This window comes from Labeo rohita, chromosome 4 (assembly GCF_022985175.1).
Source record: "Labeo rohita strain BAU-BD-2019 chromosome 4, IGBB_LRoh.1.0, whole genome shotgun sequence".
Lineage (NCBI taxonomy): Eukaryota > Metazoa > Chordata > Actinopteri > Cypriniformes > Cyprinidae > Labeo > Labeo rohita.
In genome coordinates, this window is record NC_066872.1 from 33,674,400 (window position 1) to 33,693,901 (window position 19,502).

The 19,502-nt window shown below is 40.9% G+C and overlaps 1 protein-coding gene across 1 annotated transcript in view; it reads left to right on the forward strand.

Annotated features, from left to right (window-relative positions):
* Nucleotides 1-19,502, forward strand: part of LOC127163878 (plexin-A4) — a 91,609-nt gene that overhangs the window by 68,077 nt on the left and 4,030 nt on the right. The window contains exons 22-27 of the mRNA XM_051107364.1: nucleotides 1,263-1,422; nucleotides 5,400-5,503; nucleotides 8,387-8,486; nucleotides 9,872-10,062; nucleotides 11,982-12,151; nucleotides 16,957-17,169. Of these exons, the coding sequence (XP_050963321.1) occupies nucleotides 1,263-1,422; nucleotides 5,400-5,503; nucleotides 8,387-8,486; nucleotides 9,872-10,062; nucleotides 11,982-12,151; nucleotides 16,957-17,169 (938 nt within the window). The remainder of the gene's footprint in view (nucleotides 1-1,262; nucleotides 1,423-5,399; nucleotides 5,504-8,386; nucleotides 8,487-9,871; nucleotides 10,063-11,981; nucleotides 12,152-16,956; nucleotides 17,170-19,502) is intronic.

The window sequence follows — 19,502 nt, forward strand, 5'->3', positions numbered from 1 at the left end:
TAAGGTAATTTGTTGGGGTTGACGCAGCATGCAATGCCCACAGGCTTCACGCCTGACAGGGAACACGCAGGCTTGTTGTGACCTTTGACCTGTCTGCTGTCCTGTGGTGATTGGCAGTGTTGTGTTTGGCTGGCCACTGTGACAGGCATGAGCTAAGCCCGTGTTGTCAGGACGGCCTGTTTACTGGGACACCACGTAAGAAGGGTAATTTGTATTCTGTGTGCGACTAAGAAACGAAAGAGGAGGAATGTGGCGACTAGTGTCATCTCTTGGCATCCGACCCGTTCCTTTGAACGCTGCACTGATGCACTGATTTGATGACTGTAGGAGCCATTTCAGCTTCATCATTCTGTCCTCACTTCCAAAACACTTAAACGGCTGCAGACTCACCACAATACAAGCTACTACCAAAAGCACATTCTGCCTTCCCTAGAAAGATATGGAGGGCATTTTCCGGCTGTACTGAAATCCTTCATACTATTTATACTATATAGATCTCAGATCTGGATTAAAGTTTGGTTTTGTTTTCAGTAGGAATGGTTTTCTGACACTGTTTTTTAGTCCAAGATAGGGCTTAGCGCTGGCCTTTATTAGAGGTTATTCTGTGGGGAAACACGCTCCATCCCTTAAAGGTCTGACAAAGCCTTTTCTTACAGCCCACACACAGTGCATTTAATTGTATTGATTCTGGTTTTGGTCCTTCAGGAGAGTCCATTATACTGCTGGACTGTAAGTAAATGAGCTCTTTTGCAGTGTGTGGGTTTTTTATCATAACAGTCGTCAGCAAGGGCCTTCACAGCTTTTTTATACCAACTACGAGCTATGTAATTACGTCTGATGATGATGACGCTACCATTGGTGGCGTTAATGATGGCTATCATGGGAGACGGAGAATCTAACAGGAACTAAGATGAGGAAAATTAGCGTGTTAATTGCAGACTGGTGCAAGCTGAGGTGAGTGAGGTGACGGCTCCCTCAGGGTGGCCAATGGGCTTTTACATTTGCGCCGTTACCCCTACTGACTACGTTTACTCATTTAGAAGCAGACCTTACAGGTTTGACTAGATGACTTTCACCCATCAGAATACAATTAAGCACATAAAGAAATTTGTTCTCTTGATTCTTCGGCTCACATACACAAATGCATTTTAGCATTTTTCATCTCTCAATACTAGAAAGATAGATCATTTTGCAGCCGCATAAATATTCATGCGTCTCCCACACTAGTGCTAATTGGTGTAATTTTGTTCTGTGTTGTGTAGGTGGTAAACTGCATGCATCCAGACAACGAGAAGAGCCCTGAGGTTCAGGTGAAAGTGCTGAACTGTGACACCATCAGCCAGGTCAAGGAGAAGATCTTGGACGCCATCTACAAGAACGTCCCGTACTCGCATCGACCAAAAGCCTCTGACATGGACCTAGGTATGACTAACATTAGATGCTGTTTTCCTCATCAGCCCTTCATTTGCTCTGGACAGGAGATTCAATGTGTAAATCAATGACACTGACTTTTGCAGATTGATGGGTCAAATGAAGGTAATTGGTACTCATTACATCAATATCGGCCTATCTCAAAATCTGTGGTTTGTCATTTGAGAGAAAGGGTTCTAGGGCATAATCATGATAGAGGTTCCAATAATAAAGTCCATAAATTGCCCCTTATGGGATTCAAACCACTGACCATGGGATTATTAGCCCAATTCTTTAAAAAACACTCCACTAGCAAAGACAGTTGGTATACGCTTTTTATCCAAAGAGACATTTGGGACAAAGCAGGGTCAGTGCACCTAGAGCTAAGTGGCTTACACAATCACATGATGCCGCTGAGAATCTGTGTCTGCTCTGAAACTACAATTATGGTTTACACACACCTTCCAACTCCAAACTGTACATTTTGTTACTTGCTAGACACCTTTTTATCCTGAGCCACTTACAATAAATTAATGTCAAAGACAGTCCACCTTAAATACCCTTAAGTGTCTTATTTGTCTTCTCTGGGTTTAGTCTTACTTAGAGGTGATAGAACATGTCCGTAACTATTGATTTCATTAATTTTCTGAACCAGTAATTTACGGATTGTAAGCCAGGTTTTACATCCTTCAACCAAATTCCAACAGACAACAGTTTGAACAAAGAATCATCTAAAATTGAAAATTCTGTCATTAAAAGTTCATGTTTTGAAAATTTCATTTTTTTCATACCCCCAACTCTTTTGTGTTTGTTAGAAAAACATCATACAGGTTTGCAATGACATGAGGGTTAGTAAGTGATGACACAATTCTCATTTTTAGGCAAGCTATCACTTAAAGTGCATAAGGTTCATTGGAGATGCCAGTAACTTTAAAGTTTATCAATCCTAGTTTCTGGAGTTTGAACTGGCAACCTACTTATTATAACCCCAGCACTATAACCACTAAGCTCTTCCCGCCTCCACGCGTGTGTTTAACACACATGCTGATAAACAAATATCAGCTGTGGCACTATGGGAGTTTATTTATACACACCTAATTGACAGGTGGGAGCATCTTACATTTACTGGAAAAAAAATAGCCAGGCTGATCCACGCATATCTATTTTTCCACCAATTTCTAATAAGAATATGATTGTTTATTCTGTACACTACTCCTTCCACACTGACTGGACTTTTTTTGGTGGCAAATATAGCACATTTCTCAAGTCGTAGCCTAACGCTAGTCTATTCATAGGGGATTAGAACCATGATAAGTGAAGAAATAATTTCACCCTTTTTGACAGGCTCTCCTGTGTAAAATGCTTTTATGGGCCCCAGAGGGCGAGCGTGTTGTTTTATTATTGTTTTATTAGGGGGGAAGAATTGGACGATGTCGGTGGGAGTGTATGGGAGTGTGTTGTAAGATGAAGCAACGGGCGTCCCCGTATGAGAGGAGGCATCCTGGCATTCCGTAAACGGATCTCAGGGTCTCCTGAGCCCCAGCACACTCTCTGGCCCCAATCCGAGGGCCAGATAAAGATAATGGGTAATAGGAATGAGGTAGCCTCCATCTCCTCGATCCCTCTGAGACAGATTGGACCGAAGTGTTTCTGTCCCTTGCCTTTGTTTTTAATTCTCTCTGTCACAGTCCCCTGAGGCCAAGAATGGAGGGAGCGAAGGTAGAGGGAAAGAATGAGAGAGTGATGCAGACAAATCAATGCAATTCAGCCCATCTCAGTCTCTATTTTAACAATCTCTTCGGCTTTATTCTCTACACAGCTACTTCCTGCTGCTGTTTTCAGCAGAGATTGCTCCGGCCCTATTTTATTTTCATTTCACTTCCAGTCTTTTAAGATTATTATCTTATTTTTGTTGTTTTTAGTTACTTTTTTTCTTTTTGTGTTTTAGGTTTTCTCATGTTCTTTCTTTTAGGCTTTCTTTAGTTTTCTTTTAGTTTCCATTCTTCTCTCTGTTTACTTTTCTGTTTGCACTTCGAGTCGAGGCTCATTTGCATGTTTATAGACAGTACTGTAGCGAGATATAAAACAATGGTCGGGCCTCTCCTGGAGATTTGAAGTTATTCTCATCACCCAGAGACATGTTTCATCATCTTGCCTGTGATTGCTGTTTTGCTTTTCTGGTTGGGATCAGAGCGAAAGATAGCAGCAGGCGGCGTGAAGAGGCCTCACTCCTCTAGCGTTCCAATCATACATTCATTTGCAGCAGAGGGGAGTCCAAAAAAAAGAATGAGAGAGACGTCTCTCTTGTTCCTGGCCATGTTATCCGTACATCACACTGCAAAGGGATATGTTTATTTCATTCAGCACTGATTCCCATCTCATCGCCGTTTCACGTTGCTGTTTTTGCTGAGGCTGCAGGCCGCGGCTGGTGGGCGCCGAGGGGAGGGTGGGAGAATATCTTCGCATTTTGTTGTGCATCTCTAGTGAGCTCAGTAACTACAATAAGAGCAAGCTCAGCGGGAGGCTTAACGCGGTCGATCAGGGCCGTTTGGGCTCAGGATGCTCGACCCACTACAGATGAAAAAGGAAGTGGCTTTCAGCAGTGGCTGTAATCACGCCCATCGATCCACTGGCCACGAAGGCCCGGCTCTTTAACAAAGGGCAGAAGAGATTAATTTACCTTTCCTTTCCTTTCCTCCCTTTCTCAAATGCTCCTTCACGTACCCTTATTTTCTCTCTCGTTTTCGTTTCTTTCTCATGCTCTCTCTCAGTATAGACTTTGTCCCTTGCCTCTTTTCTTCTATTGTTCCTGTCTTCATTTTTTAAGTTTTAAAAAGTCTCCACTTTTTCTTTCAGAGCTAAAGAAAGAGAATTCTTTTTTAAGATTACTATATACTATAAAAAACAGCAAATTTATCACCACAACAGGTTTTTGTACAACACTAAGTCTTTTTGTGTTTGCTTGAGTGTGAAAGCTTAAAAGTGGCTTAAAGGGATAATTCAAGCAAAAAAGAAAATTCTGTCATTAATTACTCACCCTCATGTCGTTCCAAACCCATAAGACCTTCATTCATCTTCAGAACACAAATTAAGATATTTTTGATGAAATCTGAGAGCTTTCTGATCCTGCATAGACAGCAACACAACTGACATGTTCAAGGCCCAGAAAGGACATTTTTATAACAGCCCCCGTGACATCAGTGGTTCAACCTTATTTTTGGGTCATTCTACAGAAATGTCTACTTTTGGTATGTCTTAAAATGTATTTCTTTTTCTAACATTTAAACTCAGACAACATTATTAGATTACCTTTAGACTTTATGAATACACATAAATGACAGCTTAATGATTTTGTTTTATCTTTTTCAAAGAAAACAAAAATAACAACTTATTCAAGAATTTCTTCTCTTCCATGTCAGTCTTTGATGCACGTTCACGAGACTAACACGGAAGAGAAGAAATTGGTGAATAATATCTGTGTTTCTGTTTTCTTGGTGCATGAAACCTATTGTAGAAAGAAAAAATATCTTAATTTGTATTCTGAAGATGAACGAAGGTCTTGTGAGTTTGGAATGACATGAGGGTGAGTAATACATGACAGAATTTTCATTTTTGGGTGAAGTAACCCTTTAATGCATTGCAAATATTCAAAAACATACAAAAATGAAAGAAAAATAATTGCTGTGGATTGCTAAAGATGATGAAGTTTTTGTATTTGAATACTTTCTATCCCCAATTAATATTCAGAGACAACTATACAAGTTATTTCACTCTGTAAACAATTAATATCTTTAATTGGAGATTAAAGGAAATGTTGTGATTTAATGTGAGATTCCCTGTTTATTAGGGCCAGATGGTATTCTATCATTGAAACATGCATATTCTGTTAAGCTGCTTTGAAACAATCTCTATTGTAAAGAACAATATACAAATATATGTGAATGGAATTTAATTAGTTACTGGATGTTGTCATTGTGTTCTTGTTGCAGAGTGGCGTCAAGGGAGAGTAGTACGAGTCATCCTTCAGGATGAGGATGTTACGACAAAGATTGAGGGTGACTGGAAACGACTCAACATGCTGTCTCACTACCAGGTAAGATCCTGCGTTTGCACTATTCACAACCAGACACATTTCCAGGCAAACTTATTCCTGTAATGAGGTGTTCGGTTTTAGTTTTTTATACAGTCAGAGGTCCAAGACATGAATTCTTCAGAAGGGGTGAATCTATTTCAAGGCTTCTTGTGAGAACAATCGAGATTGTTTGCTGTCTTAGACTGAAGTCTTCTTCAGTTAGTGTACAGAAAGATATCTGCTGTCACAAAAGATTGTTTTGAGTCTTTGAAATCTATCTTAAATCAGAAGGAGAACGAGCATTGTACCTGCTGGTTTCTATTTAAAGCAGCATCTCCAGATGTCCCAGTACATTTAATCTGACAGCAGTGGGATGCAGGTGCAGGTGGAGCTGTAGCTTGACACCCGGGTTAGATGATCTAGCTAATGACTTTTGATAAACAGCTCTCTGTGTGATGCGAGTTTTGGCGTGGGCTTTCAATAATAGCGCAGATTCTGACAGAGTAACTAATACTGGAACAAAGAGATTTGAATGCGAGATGAATGAAGCTCAGCTCTATTTATGTTTATCTCAGATGTAACAAGGAACCTCTATGAGGTGATTAGCACAAAAAAGGATGAGTGGAGAAACATACTCTGTGATGATAATTGCTTTTGGTTCAGGCGTCTTAGTTGATCCAGTTTAGGAAAACATACACAGCCTCAGCCTTATCGAACACTCTTACACCCCGTTGACCTCTATAATAGGGTGCAGTCAAGGCACTTCCAGGTCATTTAGAAAACCTACTCTGACTGACGGATCTCCAACAACGTGGTGGACAGGGACCATCGAGTTTCAGGGGTCAGGTATGGCAACGCTGTCTCAGCAGGGGACTGATAAAATCTGTCAATCTGCAATTACCTAAACACTCAAAGTGTGAGAACCCCAGACATATCAGTCTGGCTGGGAGGGGCAGTTTAGGGTGGAGAGGAGACAGGCGGCGCTTCATTACGGTGTAAATAATTTCCTCCGTAAGCCGCCCTCCAAATGAGCTTTTTGAGAGAGAGGAGTCTGCACAGTACTTAAATTAAATGTCACGGGGCGGCGCATGGGTGCAGGGCTGCAAGCGGCAGGATGGATTAGCCGTTGATTGGAATCGGAGATGAGATAATGAAGACAGAAGTTAATTCATTTTCAGTCGGGGAGGGCATGCTATCCTTGACAAAAAAGCTATCAGACACCCTAAGCCTGTTAGAGTTGCTGAAGAGGGGGAAGAGACCCGCCGTGCACCCCGTTTCTGTCCTTGCACCTTAGACGTCTTTCATTCCTTCCTCTCTAATAGCACCGAATTCCCTTGTTTAGTCTAGTATATGACAAAAAAGTCATATGGTGTCGCACTAAAGTCTGATATGCCTGTCACAAAGCATCCTCTGTGCATTTCTAATGTATATCGCAAGTCATCTTTGATACTTTCCTCCAAATTGAGGTGCTACAAATGCATCTGGCTCTGACGTTAATTCTTTGATGTCTTCTTAGGAAGCTTCACGTTGGGGTTGTATAAGCCCCATCTCGGATATCTGACGTGTCTGAATGCTATCAGGAGCACAGAGACTCTCTTAAAGCGTAAACTTGCCCGCAGAGGAAAGATAAAAGAGAAAATCTCTTCTGTTTTCCAAAAAGCCCCTTTTCAGAGAAATAAAGCCCTTGTCTGAAGTTTCCTTTCACACTAGACTGAGGTGTAAAAAATATTCGTATGATTCTGCTGAAGTTTGGACAGCTGTCCTCATGGGCCGCGGCAGTAAAGGAGGGCGGATTCACGTCGAGTTTGTCCAGAGAGAAAAAAGGTTAAGGGTGTAAGAATAATGTCCTAATGGTCTGTGAAGCACATATTTTCCCTCCTGCTGTGGTTTGGGTCCCCGTGCAGTTCTGAGCCCACATCGTCTAGATCTACACCGCCACCTCAATTAACCCTAGAAGTGCCGCAGGCATCCAATAGCAAATTATGTAGATGGAGGGATGTGTGGTTGGGGAGTAGAGGCCCCCACGTGTTAATTGAATTTGGCTTGCTATGGCTTACTGTGGTTAGCAGTTGCTGAGGCATATAGTTAAATAGCCTGACCCATCCCACCGGAGGAGACTTATTGAAATGGAAGCAGATTATCCCATCCTGTCCCTCACTCATGCAGTTTAACATTTACCTGGGTGAGAAATAAAAGATTTTCTGGATCAATAACTCTAACTCTGTGCAACCACTAAGGTGTTGAAAACATTGTAACAGCTGTTTTTAAAGGGAGTTGTATGGCTTAATATAACATAAATGATGTCTCTTACTAAAATATGTAATAGAAAACATATGAAAGACTCACATTATTTTAAAAATCCACAACATTTATACTATAGGTGCCATTTTTTTTGATTCTGAGAATGGTTGCACTCTGTGAGCTACTGGTTCTACCTGTTGCTATGTATACCGCAACACAACTCAGAATACACAAAACACTGATACGATGCCACATTGTGCGCCATTTGGTTGTAATTTTCAGTTGAAGGGCAACAAGACAAGCGATGTAAGTCTTCACTGCTTTCCTAGCGATAAAAAGAGGAGAAAAGAACGGGAAGATTCCTGTGAATGAATAAAATTTCCTAAAGACCCGCGTCTTTGGTCTCTCCACTTTAGCCCTTATGCCTTTGAGGCTTTTAGTAGACCATAGCTACTAAAAGAGCTCACAAATGGCAGAGACAAGAAACGCTAGATGCCATCCTGGCAGGATGTAAACATGCTGACACTTGTCAAAACGCCGCAGCCACTAAAGGAGACATCATTCACGTTACATAAAGTCATAAGAGTCTTAATACCAAGGGTTCCCTTACCTTAAAGAAGTCCTAAATGTTGTGTACAATAATCTTTGTTTCTTTGTCCGCAGGTGCCTGATAATGCTGTGGTAGCTCTTGTACCAAAGCAGGTCACCGCATACAACTCTGTGAACAACTCTACTGTCTCCAGAACCTCTGCTAGCAAATATGGTTTGTGCTTGTCAACTCCTTTTGTAATTCTAAAATGCATCCATATCTCTACATCAAAACACACACCACACTCTATAATCAACTGACTAAAGTTTTAAAATTCCACCTGAGCTGAACTAAGAACAGAAAAGAAGTTTAAAAAATAGTCTTGTCATCTCACAGGGAGGTAAGAGAAGTTAAATGTGTAGCATCTCAGCCACTCACAAAAGGGAACAGGAACGAAGCTCAAACGGAATTACGTGGAGAGAGCCGAGATAGTCTGGAAGCATACAAAGGTAAAAGCAGGGAAAATGAGTCTCTTTGCACTTGACTTCCCTCCTGAGACTCTGAATCCGTCCCTGTCATTCGCCCGCCATCAGTCCCCTGTACGATTGGGTCTGATAAAGCGCAAGATCAAAGCTCAGGGCCGTCCGAGCACTCCCCCTACACATCAAATAGACCATTAAAATCATCTCATCTCCATATACTTTTCTGCACTCTAAATGAGCCTTAAAGAAGAGAGAGAGCGAGTGTGACAGATGGGAAAGATCGAAAGAAAATGCCATACATCACTTCACTCTTTCAGAATTAGCTTCAAACGACATTGAGGTTCTTCTAACAGGTTCAGCAAGAGACACCTTTTGAAACACCTGGAAAGACGTTTTGTGAGACCTTTGTGAGGCTGCAGTGATTTTACTAATCAGATCTCTACCAAATACAGCCTTTGCTCACAGTTGGCGCTTGTAATGATGAACAACTTGTGCAACAGATGCCTAGTTTGCTTCATATCAACTCAAAATTTAGTCAAGTCTTGAATATTTGAACATGCAAAGAAATGCAAATACACATGCTCAATATCATTCCCTTTTTGTTTGTCATCGTCCGTTCTGCTTTTCCTGAAGGTGTTTTTGTCTTTCTATATCAGGTTCCTCCTCCTCTTCTCTCTCTCTGCCTCTTTCCCCTGGAGAGATTGATTTCTGTTGCATCTGCCACTGTGAAGCGTTTTTTTATCTTACCAAATCAGGCCTTTGCCAATCAATTTTTTTTCACACTGTGTAAACATTCATTGAGCTCTGTGTTTTTTTAAATGTCATGGCTGATCTCTCCCTATTGGCTGAAGCATGAATATTTCATCTGGCCTGACACCTGTTCGATTTTGTGTCCGCTGAAGTGAGCGAACGCGCACGTTCGCCAGAGTGAAGGCGCGCAGGAGAGCGAGGGATGAAAAATTAAGCATCCATACGTTCTAAATGATTCATATCCAATCTCGAGTACTCCACAACAAAAGGCAATGTGGTTTGTACAGATAGGAACAGATTTGAACAGCTGCATGGGACATTTGTCAGCAGAGGAAGATTGAGGAGGAACCGCCAATCTGATGGGTCTTTGTCTTTTCACTCCAACAGAAAACATGATCAAGTACACAGGCAGTCCAGACAGCCTGCGTTCCCGCACACCGATGATCACACCTGACCTGGAGAGCGGCGTCAAGGTGTGGCATCTGGTGAAGAACCACGAGCATGGAGACCAGAAGGAAGGAGACCGTGGCAGCAAGATGGTCTCGGAGATCTACTTGACCAGGCTGTTGGCCACCAAGGTAAGCTCTGCCGCCATGTTTAATATTCCAGCCGTTAGAATGTATTGAACGGCCGTGAAAAGGACTGAAGTTGTCAACAGTACTAATCATTCCAGAAACATGCAAACATTCTAGAATGAGATCAAATGGCAAGATTGTGGAGTTAGTGATTGGCCACAGTGTCATTCAAGTATAGGCTGTTTCCTTCAAACTGCAGTTCTCCATTAGTTTCACGCTGACTGACTTGACGTCAGCATCAGCAGAGCTGGTAAACAGACACTTGTTTTGGTTTGAATACAGATCCCTCACTACCAGAAAAGCACAGTGCTTCAAGGACATCAGAAGTTGAAGAAATGAAATCGAAAGTCTTGTTTGATTAGCTAGGCATCAACACACTGTGATGCTAAAATCCAAAACACTTAGTATTTTACTTTGGCACTTAATGCGTCACGTACCGTAGACCTCAAAACATAGCGTTTTTTTTTAATGACGGTTGTTCTATTACTTTTATAATTGACTGGATGATTCACAAAGGGAAGATTCCTGTTCACGTTTTCTTACTGGCACAGAAATCTGTGATTCTGATCATGGAGAAACATTCCTGACGTAACCAAGTGAGAGTGTCACAAGACTTTTTCCGAACACACACACACACATGCACAAATGCCCTGGTGATTACCCTACTCCGTTTGCAGACTGTGTGTCATATTTTTAGATGGATTATTTCTGTGGAATAACCAGTTTATCGCAGACACCATCTCTCTTGGTGAAAAATGATTGGTGTGACAGCACAGTAATTGACTGTTTGGCTTTCACCCCTGCAATAAATACCAGTGATCTGCCTGGGGTGCTGACGCTTCCCGCATTCGGTCCATCAGTGTCTCTGAGGATGGGTGAGCTTTACCTTTTTCCATCTCCCTCCATTATGCCAGGCTTTATTTAATCTTTCTTCCTCCACCGTTCTGTCTTGCACTTTTCTGTTTTCTTTTTTGCAATTACACAAATGTTCCTTCCTCACCTGTCCGGAACGAGATCACTTGAAGTTTAATGCTTCTCCGACTGCCTGCCTGTGTCTGATAGCATGATTTTAAGTGCGCTATAATGACCAGGTACATTTCAAACGGCTGCAAATAGCCACTTTGGTTTCTGGGCGACTAATGATGATGTCAGTCGTCACACAGGATGACACCTGTCAGAACCCTCGCAGTCATCACCGTCGCCAGCCTCCTGCAGCTGTCGCTGCGTTGATACAGGGGCGTGAGTGAGAAATATGTATTTTCATCTTCATAGGGAAAAGATAAGCTGTCAGGGATCTGGGACACAGTAGAATTATTGTCGTGATTGTCAGCTAACGGGATTTTTTTCTTCTTCCCTGTCGACTCTTGCCGTCTGCTCAAACGGAAATAGGATTTTGTGCGCTGTGCCTTGTGCACACCTCATCCGGATGCGAAGCCGGTGCTGGCTGCGAGATACGGGCGGCGCTTTTTGATACTTTCCTCTCTCTCTCTCTCTCTCTTCCGTGCATCCTATCAGTTCTTTCATTACAAGTGGATTAGATTCTGTCGTCTTCTCTCCTTCTTAGACTCGCCGCCATTAAATCAAATTAGGGTCAATGGTGCGGGGTGGACGTTAATCCATCCGCACAAAGCAGCTTAGGCAGAATCGCTTCCGTTACGTGATATTAAAGGTGAACTTCAAAGTAACACTTTCACTATCAAAGGAACGTTGGTTTCTTCGGTGGGATTACTGACAGGTAGCCCACAAATACTTTCATAAACACAGATAACTGTTCTGAGGAACACAGCAGCTCATGTCATTGCTAAATATCAGATCCATGGGAGACTCAAATATGGCCTGCCTTTGTAATGCTGATGGCACTAGTGAATGAGATGGAATGGATGAAAATGAACTCTGTACTCCATGTCTTTGTGGTTCCTCAGGGCACTCTACAGAAGTTTGTGGATGACCTGTTTGAGACCATCTTCAGCACAGCACATAGAGGAAGTGCCCTTCCTCTCGCTATCAAGTACATGTTTGACTTCCTGGATGAGCAGGCCGACAAGCACAACATTCACGACCCGCACGTCAGACACACATGGAAGAGCAACTGGTAAGAGGCCTCGCACACATAAACATATTTAGTATAGAATTTTGAATAATACATATGGGCCATTCTACAGAATTGGTGCTGCTGTCCCACAACCTGAGATCCTTCTATTATCTATTGAAACCCACAATAATATTTACTATATCAGTAAGCTTAATATATATAAAATCATCATTTATTTGGTACTTTCAATTGGGAGGTGGCTGTGCCGAACCCTAACCCCTAAATTTCAACTTATGAAAATAATGAAATATTTTTGCATTTTATTCCATTGTTGTTTTTAAAAATATTTTTTGATTTTGTTCTAAAATTGGCACCTTGTAACAGTCACAACCTTAATTTGGGGGAAATAAACAAAATTTGAGTACATTTATGCAAATTTTTTGTGTTTTAAGAGTGTTTTAGTGTGTGAGTTAAAATTCTGTAATGTGATGTGGTCGTTACCAAAAATGTGCAGTCACAACCAAAACATGGGATGATTTGTCAAAAATAAAGTATATTGAATATTGAATCAATTAAGATGTTATGATAGTGTTTGGTTCAGTGTATATTCAAACTAATGAATCCTTAAGTTTGAAATCAGTATGATCAACTTTTTGCCTTTTACACAGAAAATTTAGATTTAAAATACAAATCTCATAAATCACACTTGAAATATTGTTAAAATTGTAATTATTATTGATTAACCTCTGAAAACTTTTTAATAAAATATACATTTACAAGGTAAATATAAACAAAATCTTATATAGGTCAGTATAACCCTTCTTATTAAATTATATATTACAGTATTTCGGTAGTGACAAATTTGTGGAAAATTCCAAAACTTTCTGAAAACGCAATATAAGAATTATCTGCACAATTACTAGAAATGTGTACTTTGGATATTATACAATTTGCAAACATACTAAATTTGTGGAAAAAGACACATTATTTTCAATGTTTCCGACTCTGACTCTGCACCATTTCTGTTGAATGGGCCATATATATGAAAAATAGGTCCATATATAACACAACCATATATATGAAAATTAGGTCCAAATATAATACAAAATTAAAATTAAATTGAAATCTACAATAAGAGACTCATAAAAGCAGATACCTTGACACAGCCACTAATGCAGCTGTAACCATGGCCATCACCATGGCAATGAGTTTGAGAGAAATTAATAACGCTCGTTTCCAAATTAATTTCACCCAACCAATTTAGAGGCACGTCCCCATGGTGGAAGGGGGTTGTGGGGGTTAAATAAACAACTAGCAGATCGAGTGAGAAAGGAAGAGGGGGTGGAGTGGATGAGAGGGGAAAGGAAAGCTTGGCATTACATTTAATGAGTGGTAATCTATCATTAGCCTCTGCCAACGTCCCATCACGCACCACCCCGAAGGGCTATGGGGGATGAAGCGATGATATTGATGTGAGGGCACGGTAGGGGGGCGGTGGGTACAGTCCCTATTTACTCTTTTTTATAGACCTAATTTCTCCCCGTCTCCCCCCGCGGTGTGTTTCGGGGCCATTTGAGAGCGTTAAGTGTTTTTGGAGAGCACAGAGGGTCACTCTTGCATTGCACATTAATGGAATCGTTCTCACAAAGAGTGGAACGTTAAATAGCGTTAATCATCTCACACTCATCGCCGGGCATTACAGCCCCGATGCCACTGCGGCGTCTGTGATATTTTTTAATGCGCGTGAGAGGGGTCTTCTACAGGACTAATGCACCGCTACCCAGCTTTTTGCTGACAACTAATGTCTCTCACAGAGAATGAAATAGCTCCATTTTCAGATATTGTGCACAAAACAACAGCCTCAGCTTTATCTGCGCGTCTAGATGTGCTGCTGCCACCACACAAGCCGTTAATTGGACCAGAGCCGTGGGTGGGGCGTATTTGCTGTCTGTAGAGGGATTTTAACACTCTAAAGCTAAATGCTTTTGGCCATGAAAGCACAGGCATAATCACTATTTTGTTTACAGCCTGGTAGTGTTTGCTCATCAATTCTCTTCACCAATTATTAGTGTTCTTGATGGGGAAGAGAAATTATTTGTGCAGGATGCTCTGAGGGGTTTCTCGTTCTGATTGATTTTGCGAATGAGAGACTTCCAGACAATCCAGATGGTGATTTAAGATGTCCAAGTCTCTTCCTTATCCTCTTATTTGAACACTTCTTTAATATTAGGTTCGAGAATAACAGTCTAGACCACCCAAATCAAATATTTCAGCAAAAAAACTTAACACTAACCACCCATTTGTATAGTTATGTTTCACATAGATTAGGTGAATCTGGTGCTAAAATAGTGCATTAAGCAAATGCAAATAAACACAAATCCCAAAAGGATTCATCCAAACAAATCACAACCTAAATGATGGATTCACCAGTTTTGTTACAAATCTCTTCTTCAAATGCATCAAAGGAAGCCTTAAGCTTCAGATCTTTAACCAAAGCCAGGCAGAGATGGATTGCTGATGGACAATGCTCTTGTGAATCATCCATCATACCATTGTCTTACTTGTGACTGGGCGGTACAGTCTGTCAATCAAACTAGAAGCTCTCAATGCAGATACAGATAATCAAAGCAGTTTGTTTGCCGTGGTTAAATTAACTCTCTTAGTTGAGCTACTCAAAATGCAGATGACCAAAATGAATGCTATTGCTTTAGTTTTGAAGGGGCGTTCACTCTGACAGTGATTTGTAGCAACAGAACCACTTGTTTTCAATGATTTGGAAATTTGAAACAATGCCGTTGCAACAAAGTTAAACAATACAGTGACTAGCAATGTGCTATTCACCTGATGACTATGTGTTGTAGTCAAGCAGGAATGCATTATACGCTATGCTGTTACACATACAGACACATTAATAAACACGTAAATGTAAAACATGACCCTGGACCAAAAAAAACAGTCAAAAGTCGCGCAAGTATATTTGTAGCAATAACCAGCAATACATTGTATGGGTCAAAATTATAAATTATAAACTTAATTTCTGATTTGTAACATGTATTACTAAGAAGTTCGTTTGGACAACTTTGTGATTTCTTAATATTTTGAATTTTTTGCACCCTCAGATACCAGATTTTCAAATGGTTGTCTCTCAGTCAAATATTATCATTTATGCAGCTTTCAGATGATGTATAAATCTCAGTTTTGACAAATCGACCCATATGACTGGTTTTGTGGACTAAGGTCAACTTCAATATGCAAAAGTATATATTTGACATTCACCATTGTTCAGCAAATTTCTGTGGGTTATTTCATTAGGATTCCAAACAATCTGGGAGATTTTTCTATGCAGATTTCACGACGGGTTCAAGTTGGTCAACACAGCAGACATTTGTCATTAATTACTCACCCTCATACCATTATGGTCGAACCACTGGTGTCACATGGACTATTTTATTGATTTTTGAACCTTGAATGTGGTAGTACTGTTGCTGGCTATGTAGGGTCAGAAAACTCAAATTTCATCAAACATATCTTAATTTGCGTTCCAAAGATGAACGAAGGTCTTACGGATTTGGAGCGACTTGAATGTGAGTAATTATTGACAGAATTTTCACTTTTGGGTGAACTACCCCAAGTCCTGTAGAATTAGGCTGGTTTCAAGTTCACCAGAGCTTGTTCAAATGCATTTATATATAATAAGTCTGAACACTGAGATACACAATACATTATTTTAGGCACTTTTTTGGACATAAAACTCTGGTTCCCTAGTGCATTGGAACCATTTTGCACATTACGAATATTTCTACCTTTCCACAAAAAACAGGCAGAAGGAACCCAAAAGACTGACAAAAGAATGTGAGGCTTTTCCCAGAGAGGGCTGCGCTGAGCTGAGTGCTATATTTAGCTGGGATCTAGTCCATCCAGACATCATTCCCATCTCCTGATCCACTCACTCTCTCCGCTGAGAGCTCTCTAAAGTATGGCGCTTTAGACACGTCCCGCTTTTTGTTCTGTACAGAGAATATGATCTTCACAGAGGCCAGCTGTGGCAGGTTTACAAGGGTGTCGACTCGTTGTTAAAGCATTGATATCCTTTTGATAGAGCGCAGATAATCCCAGTTGATTCTCTCTGATTAATTTGGGAGTCATAATACATGGTTTGCTCTCTAAATCCTCTTTGGTGCAGTTGTTATTGTTGAATGAATTCAGAGGGCAACAGAGAGGGGGCTGCTATGGAAAAAGCTTTTGTTGACTGTTTTCTCTCTCTCTCTTTTTCTTTGATGCGTAACTCTGCATCCATTTCACTGCAGTGTCCTTTCTTATTCCCTCGTCTCCTCTCTTCAGTTTTTGTTATCTAAGACAAAACCAAAGCTGTCTTGAAAACTAATGAGAACTCTGCAGACTCAGACACAAGCGCGCAAAGTCCCAGACCAAACAACATCTGTGACCCTCGAGACGTGCACGCACACACTCCTAGGGCCTAGGCTAAGTTGATTTCACTTTAGCACAAATGGGCTGGGGTATAAAGTAGCCTTGTATACGTTTATTGTTTTGGACAGGTGCACAATTGCAGGCCAGCGCTCGGATACAAACAAACTAATATGAGATGTATTAGTAAAGCACTCTGAGTATGGCGCAAATACTCATGCTGCCATTTCAGACTGGAAAAATTGGCTGAATTAAACTAATTTAATTTATCAGTATCATTCCCGTATCTATTCAGAATATATTTAAATACCTTATAAGCATTAAAAGCAATCTGAGGTTTCATAAAGCCACTGCTTCCTGTTCCAAAACTGCTTTCTTGTGCATTAAAAGAGCTTTTCAAAATACAATCATGCCATTAAAACATTCTCTGCTCTCCGCAGTCTACCTCTCCGGTTCTGGGTGAATGTGATCAAGAACCCACAGTTTGTGTTCGACATCCATAAGAGCAGCATCACGGACGCCTGTCTGTCTGTGGTGGCGCAAACCTTCATGGATTCGTGCTCGACGTCAGAGCACCGCCTGGGTAAAGACTCCCCCTCTAACAAGCTGCTGTATGCCAAGGACATTCCCAGCTACAAGAGCTGGGTGGAGAGGTAAGCAAGAACATTTCTATGTTTATAAGATTCCCTTTTTAGATCTTTCAAAGTGATTGAACAGGCAAACCCAAAGACTGTCAATCACAGCATCTGGTGGACCACCACAGCCTGACAAACCTATATCAGAAAGAATAGACTTCCTGTGGTTTGCATGATTCTAAGATCTTTGTGTGAAGTGGTCGGGTAGAAAAAATTGTTTTAATGTGTATGTGTGTGAGGGAGAATGAGATGCTATATGTAATGGGCACCTGTGAAAGTTTTTCATCAGAAAAGATGCAAAGATACAGTGTTTGTGTGAGTGCTAGTGTGAATAAAAGCCCAGAATTGTATTATGTCCTGCAGGTATTGTGCGTGCATGTGTGCGCGTATGTGTGTGTGCGTGTGTGTAGCTGCTGGTAATCAGACTGAAGTGTGTTGTAGGGCTCCAGGATGATGAATTGCAGCTCTATTGTAGCTCAGTAGATCTTCTGGGTCTACCCAACACCGCACCAGAGCAATTAGTCACTGTTTGGTGAGAGAGACAAACTTTTCTGCTTTTCCCACAATCCTCTGGGTCAGAAACTCTATGTTCAACAATGCCAAGAAAAGAGAATTATGGGTAAACAGAGCTAAAGAACTCCATCAATGACTGTCAAGTGCTGTGTTTGAAATTGCATACTGCATTTGGAAGCTTCTGTACTTTGTGTCCGTAATATAGATAATATGTATGAAATTTAGGCATGTTACCACTGTCATGTGACCTACCAGCATCAGTTGCATTGCTTCATGGTACTTCACACCTAAAGCTATGAGTTCAAACATACTACTCTGTTGGCATACTAGCGTTTTTTACTACTATGTAGTATGGAATTTGGCATGTTCGGAAACAATGAAACAAGAGCCTTAAAGGGACAGTTCACTTAAAAATGAAAAGTCTGTATTTAATTACTCACCCTCATGTTGTCCCATACCTGTAAGTCATTCATTTATCTTCAGAACACAAATTAAGATATTTTTGATTAAATCCAAGAGCTTTCTGACACCTCATAGACAGCAACACAACTGACACGTTCAAGGCCCTGAAAGTTAGTAATTGTCAAAATAGTCCATGTGACACTCTCGTGGTACACTCGTGAATGTGCGTCGAAGACTGACACAGAAGAGAAGTTGTTGTTGAATAAAGTCGTTATTTTTGTTTTCTTTGCACACAAAAAGTATTCTTGTGGCTTCATAACATTAGGGTTGAACCACTGGTGTCACATGGACTATTTTAGTGATGTCCTTACTACCTTTCTGGACAATCCAGACTCATTATTATATTGTGTTATCATTATATTGGCAACACTGTAGTTATGTACCCTCCTGCACGTTTCATGGCAGTTTCAATGAGAAATGTCCAGAGAGTAGAGCTAAAACACACGTTCAATATGTGACCATGGCACATTTATATTACGTTGGTACAGGCACGTACTGCTGTATTATTATTATTATTATTATTACGCTGCTTGAGGTGTGTATTGTGGCTGTTCAGAATTCAAATATCCAGGTAGTGTCGCTAAAGGTTAATGCTCTATTGTGTTCGAAATATCCGCTACACCAAACCCAACCCTAAACCTAACCAATAGTGTTAACAAATGCAAAAGTGATATATAAAAACATTTGTTGAGGCAGCTGTGATATTTTAACCTCCTTGTGCGGATTTGAGCTGTTTTGTCAAGCATAGTTTCACGGGAGCTCTTCATTACTCAAGTGCAACGACCTTGAACCTGGTAGTTGCATTGCTGTCTATGCAGGATCAGAAAGTGTTTGTGTTCCAAAGATGAACGTCTTATGGGTTTAAAACAACATGAGGGTGAGTAATTAATGACAGGATTTTCATTTCTGGGTGAACTAACCCTTGATTCCATTGTTTTCTGAAGACAACGACAGCTTGCTTCAGCACAAAGTGCTGGTCTACTCAAGCCCAGCACCCTACAGTAAACAGCTCTGATAAAACTGATCAGCGCCGTGTGTCTCTGCTCACGCACACTGACCCTCAGCCTCTGACTAACGTGTTTATTTGCCGTGAGGTATTAGAGGCTGCAGGAGGAGATGGGAAGCTGGCAGACGAGCGTGATGGGGAAAATGATAAGACCGTAATCATGCTGCCAGCTCACATTCACTACGAAAGAGCTGAAATGAGGAGAAAGCTCATTTTCATGCATTAGCTAATGTGTTACACATCTTTAAGAACCGAGATCATGCTAAAACGTGCCTACCGAGGTGAGAAAAGCCTGCTTTAATTATAGGTGCTGACATGTATGTGTTTAAACCAGGTAAAGTATGTTCTCAAGCAACATTCTTTGTTCTGA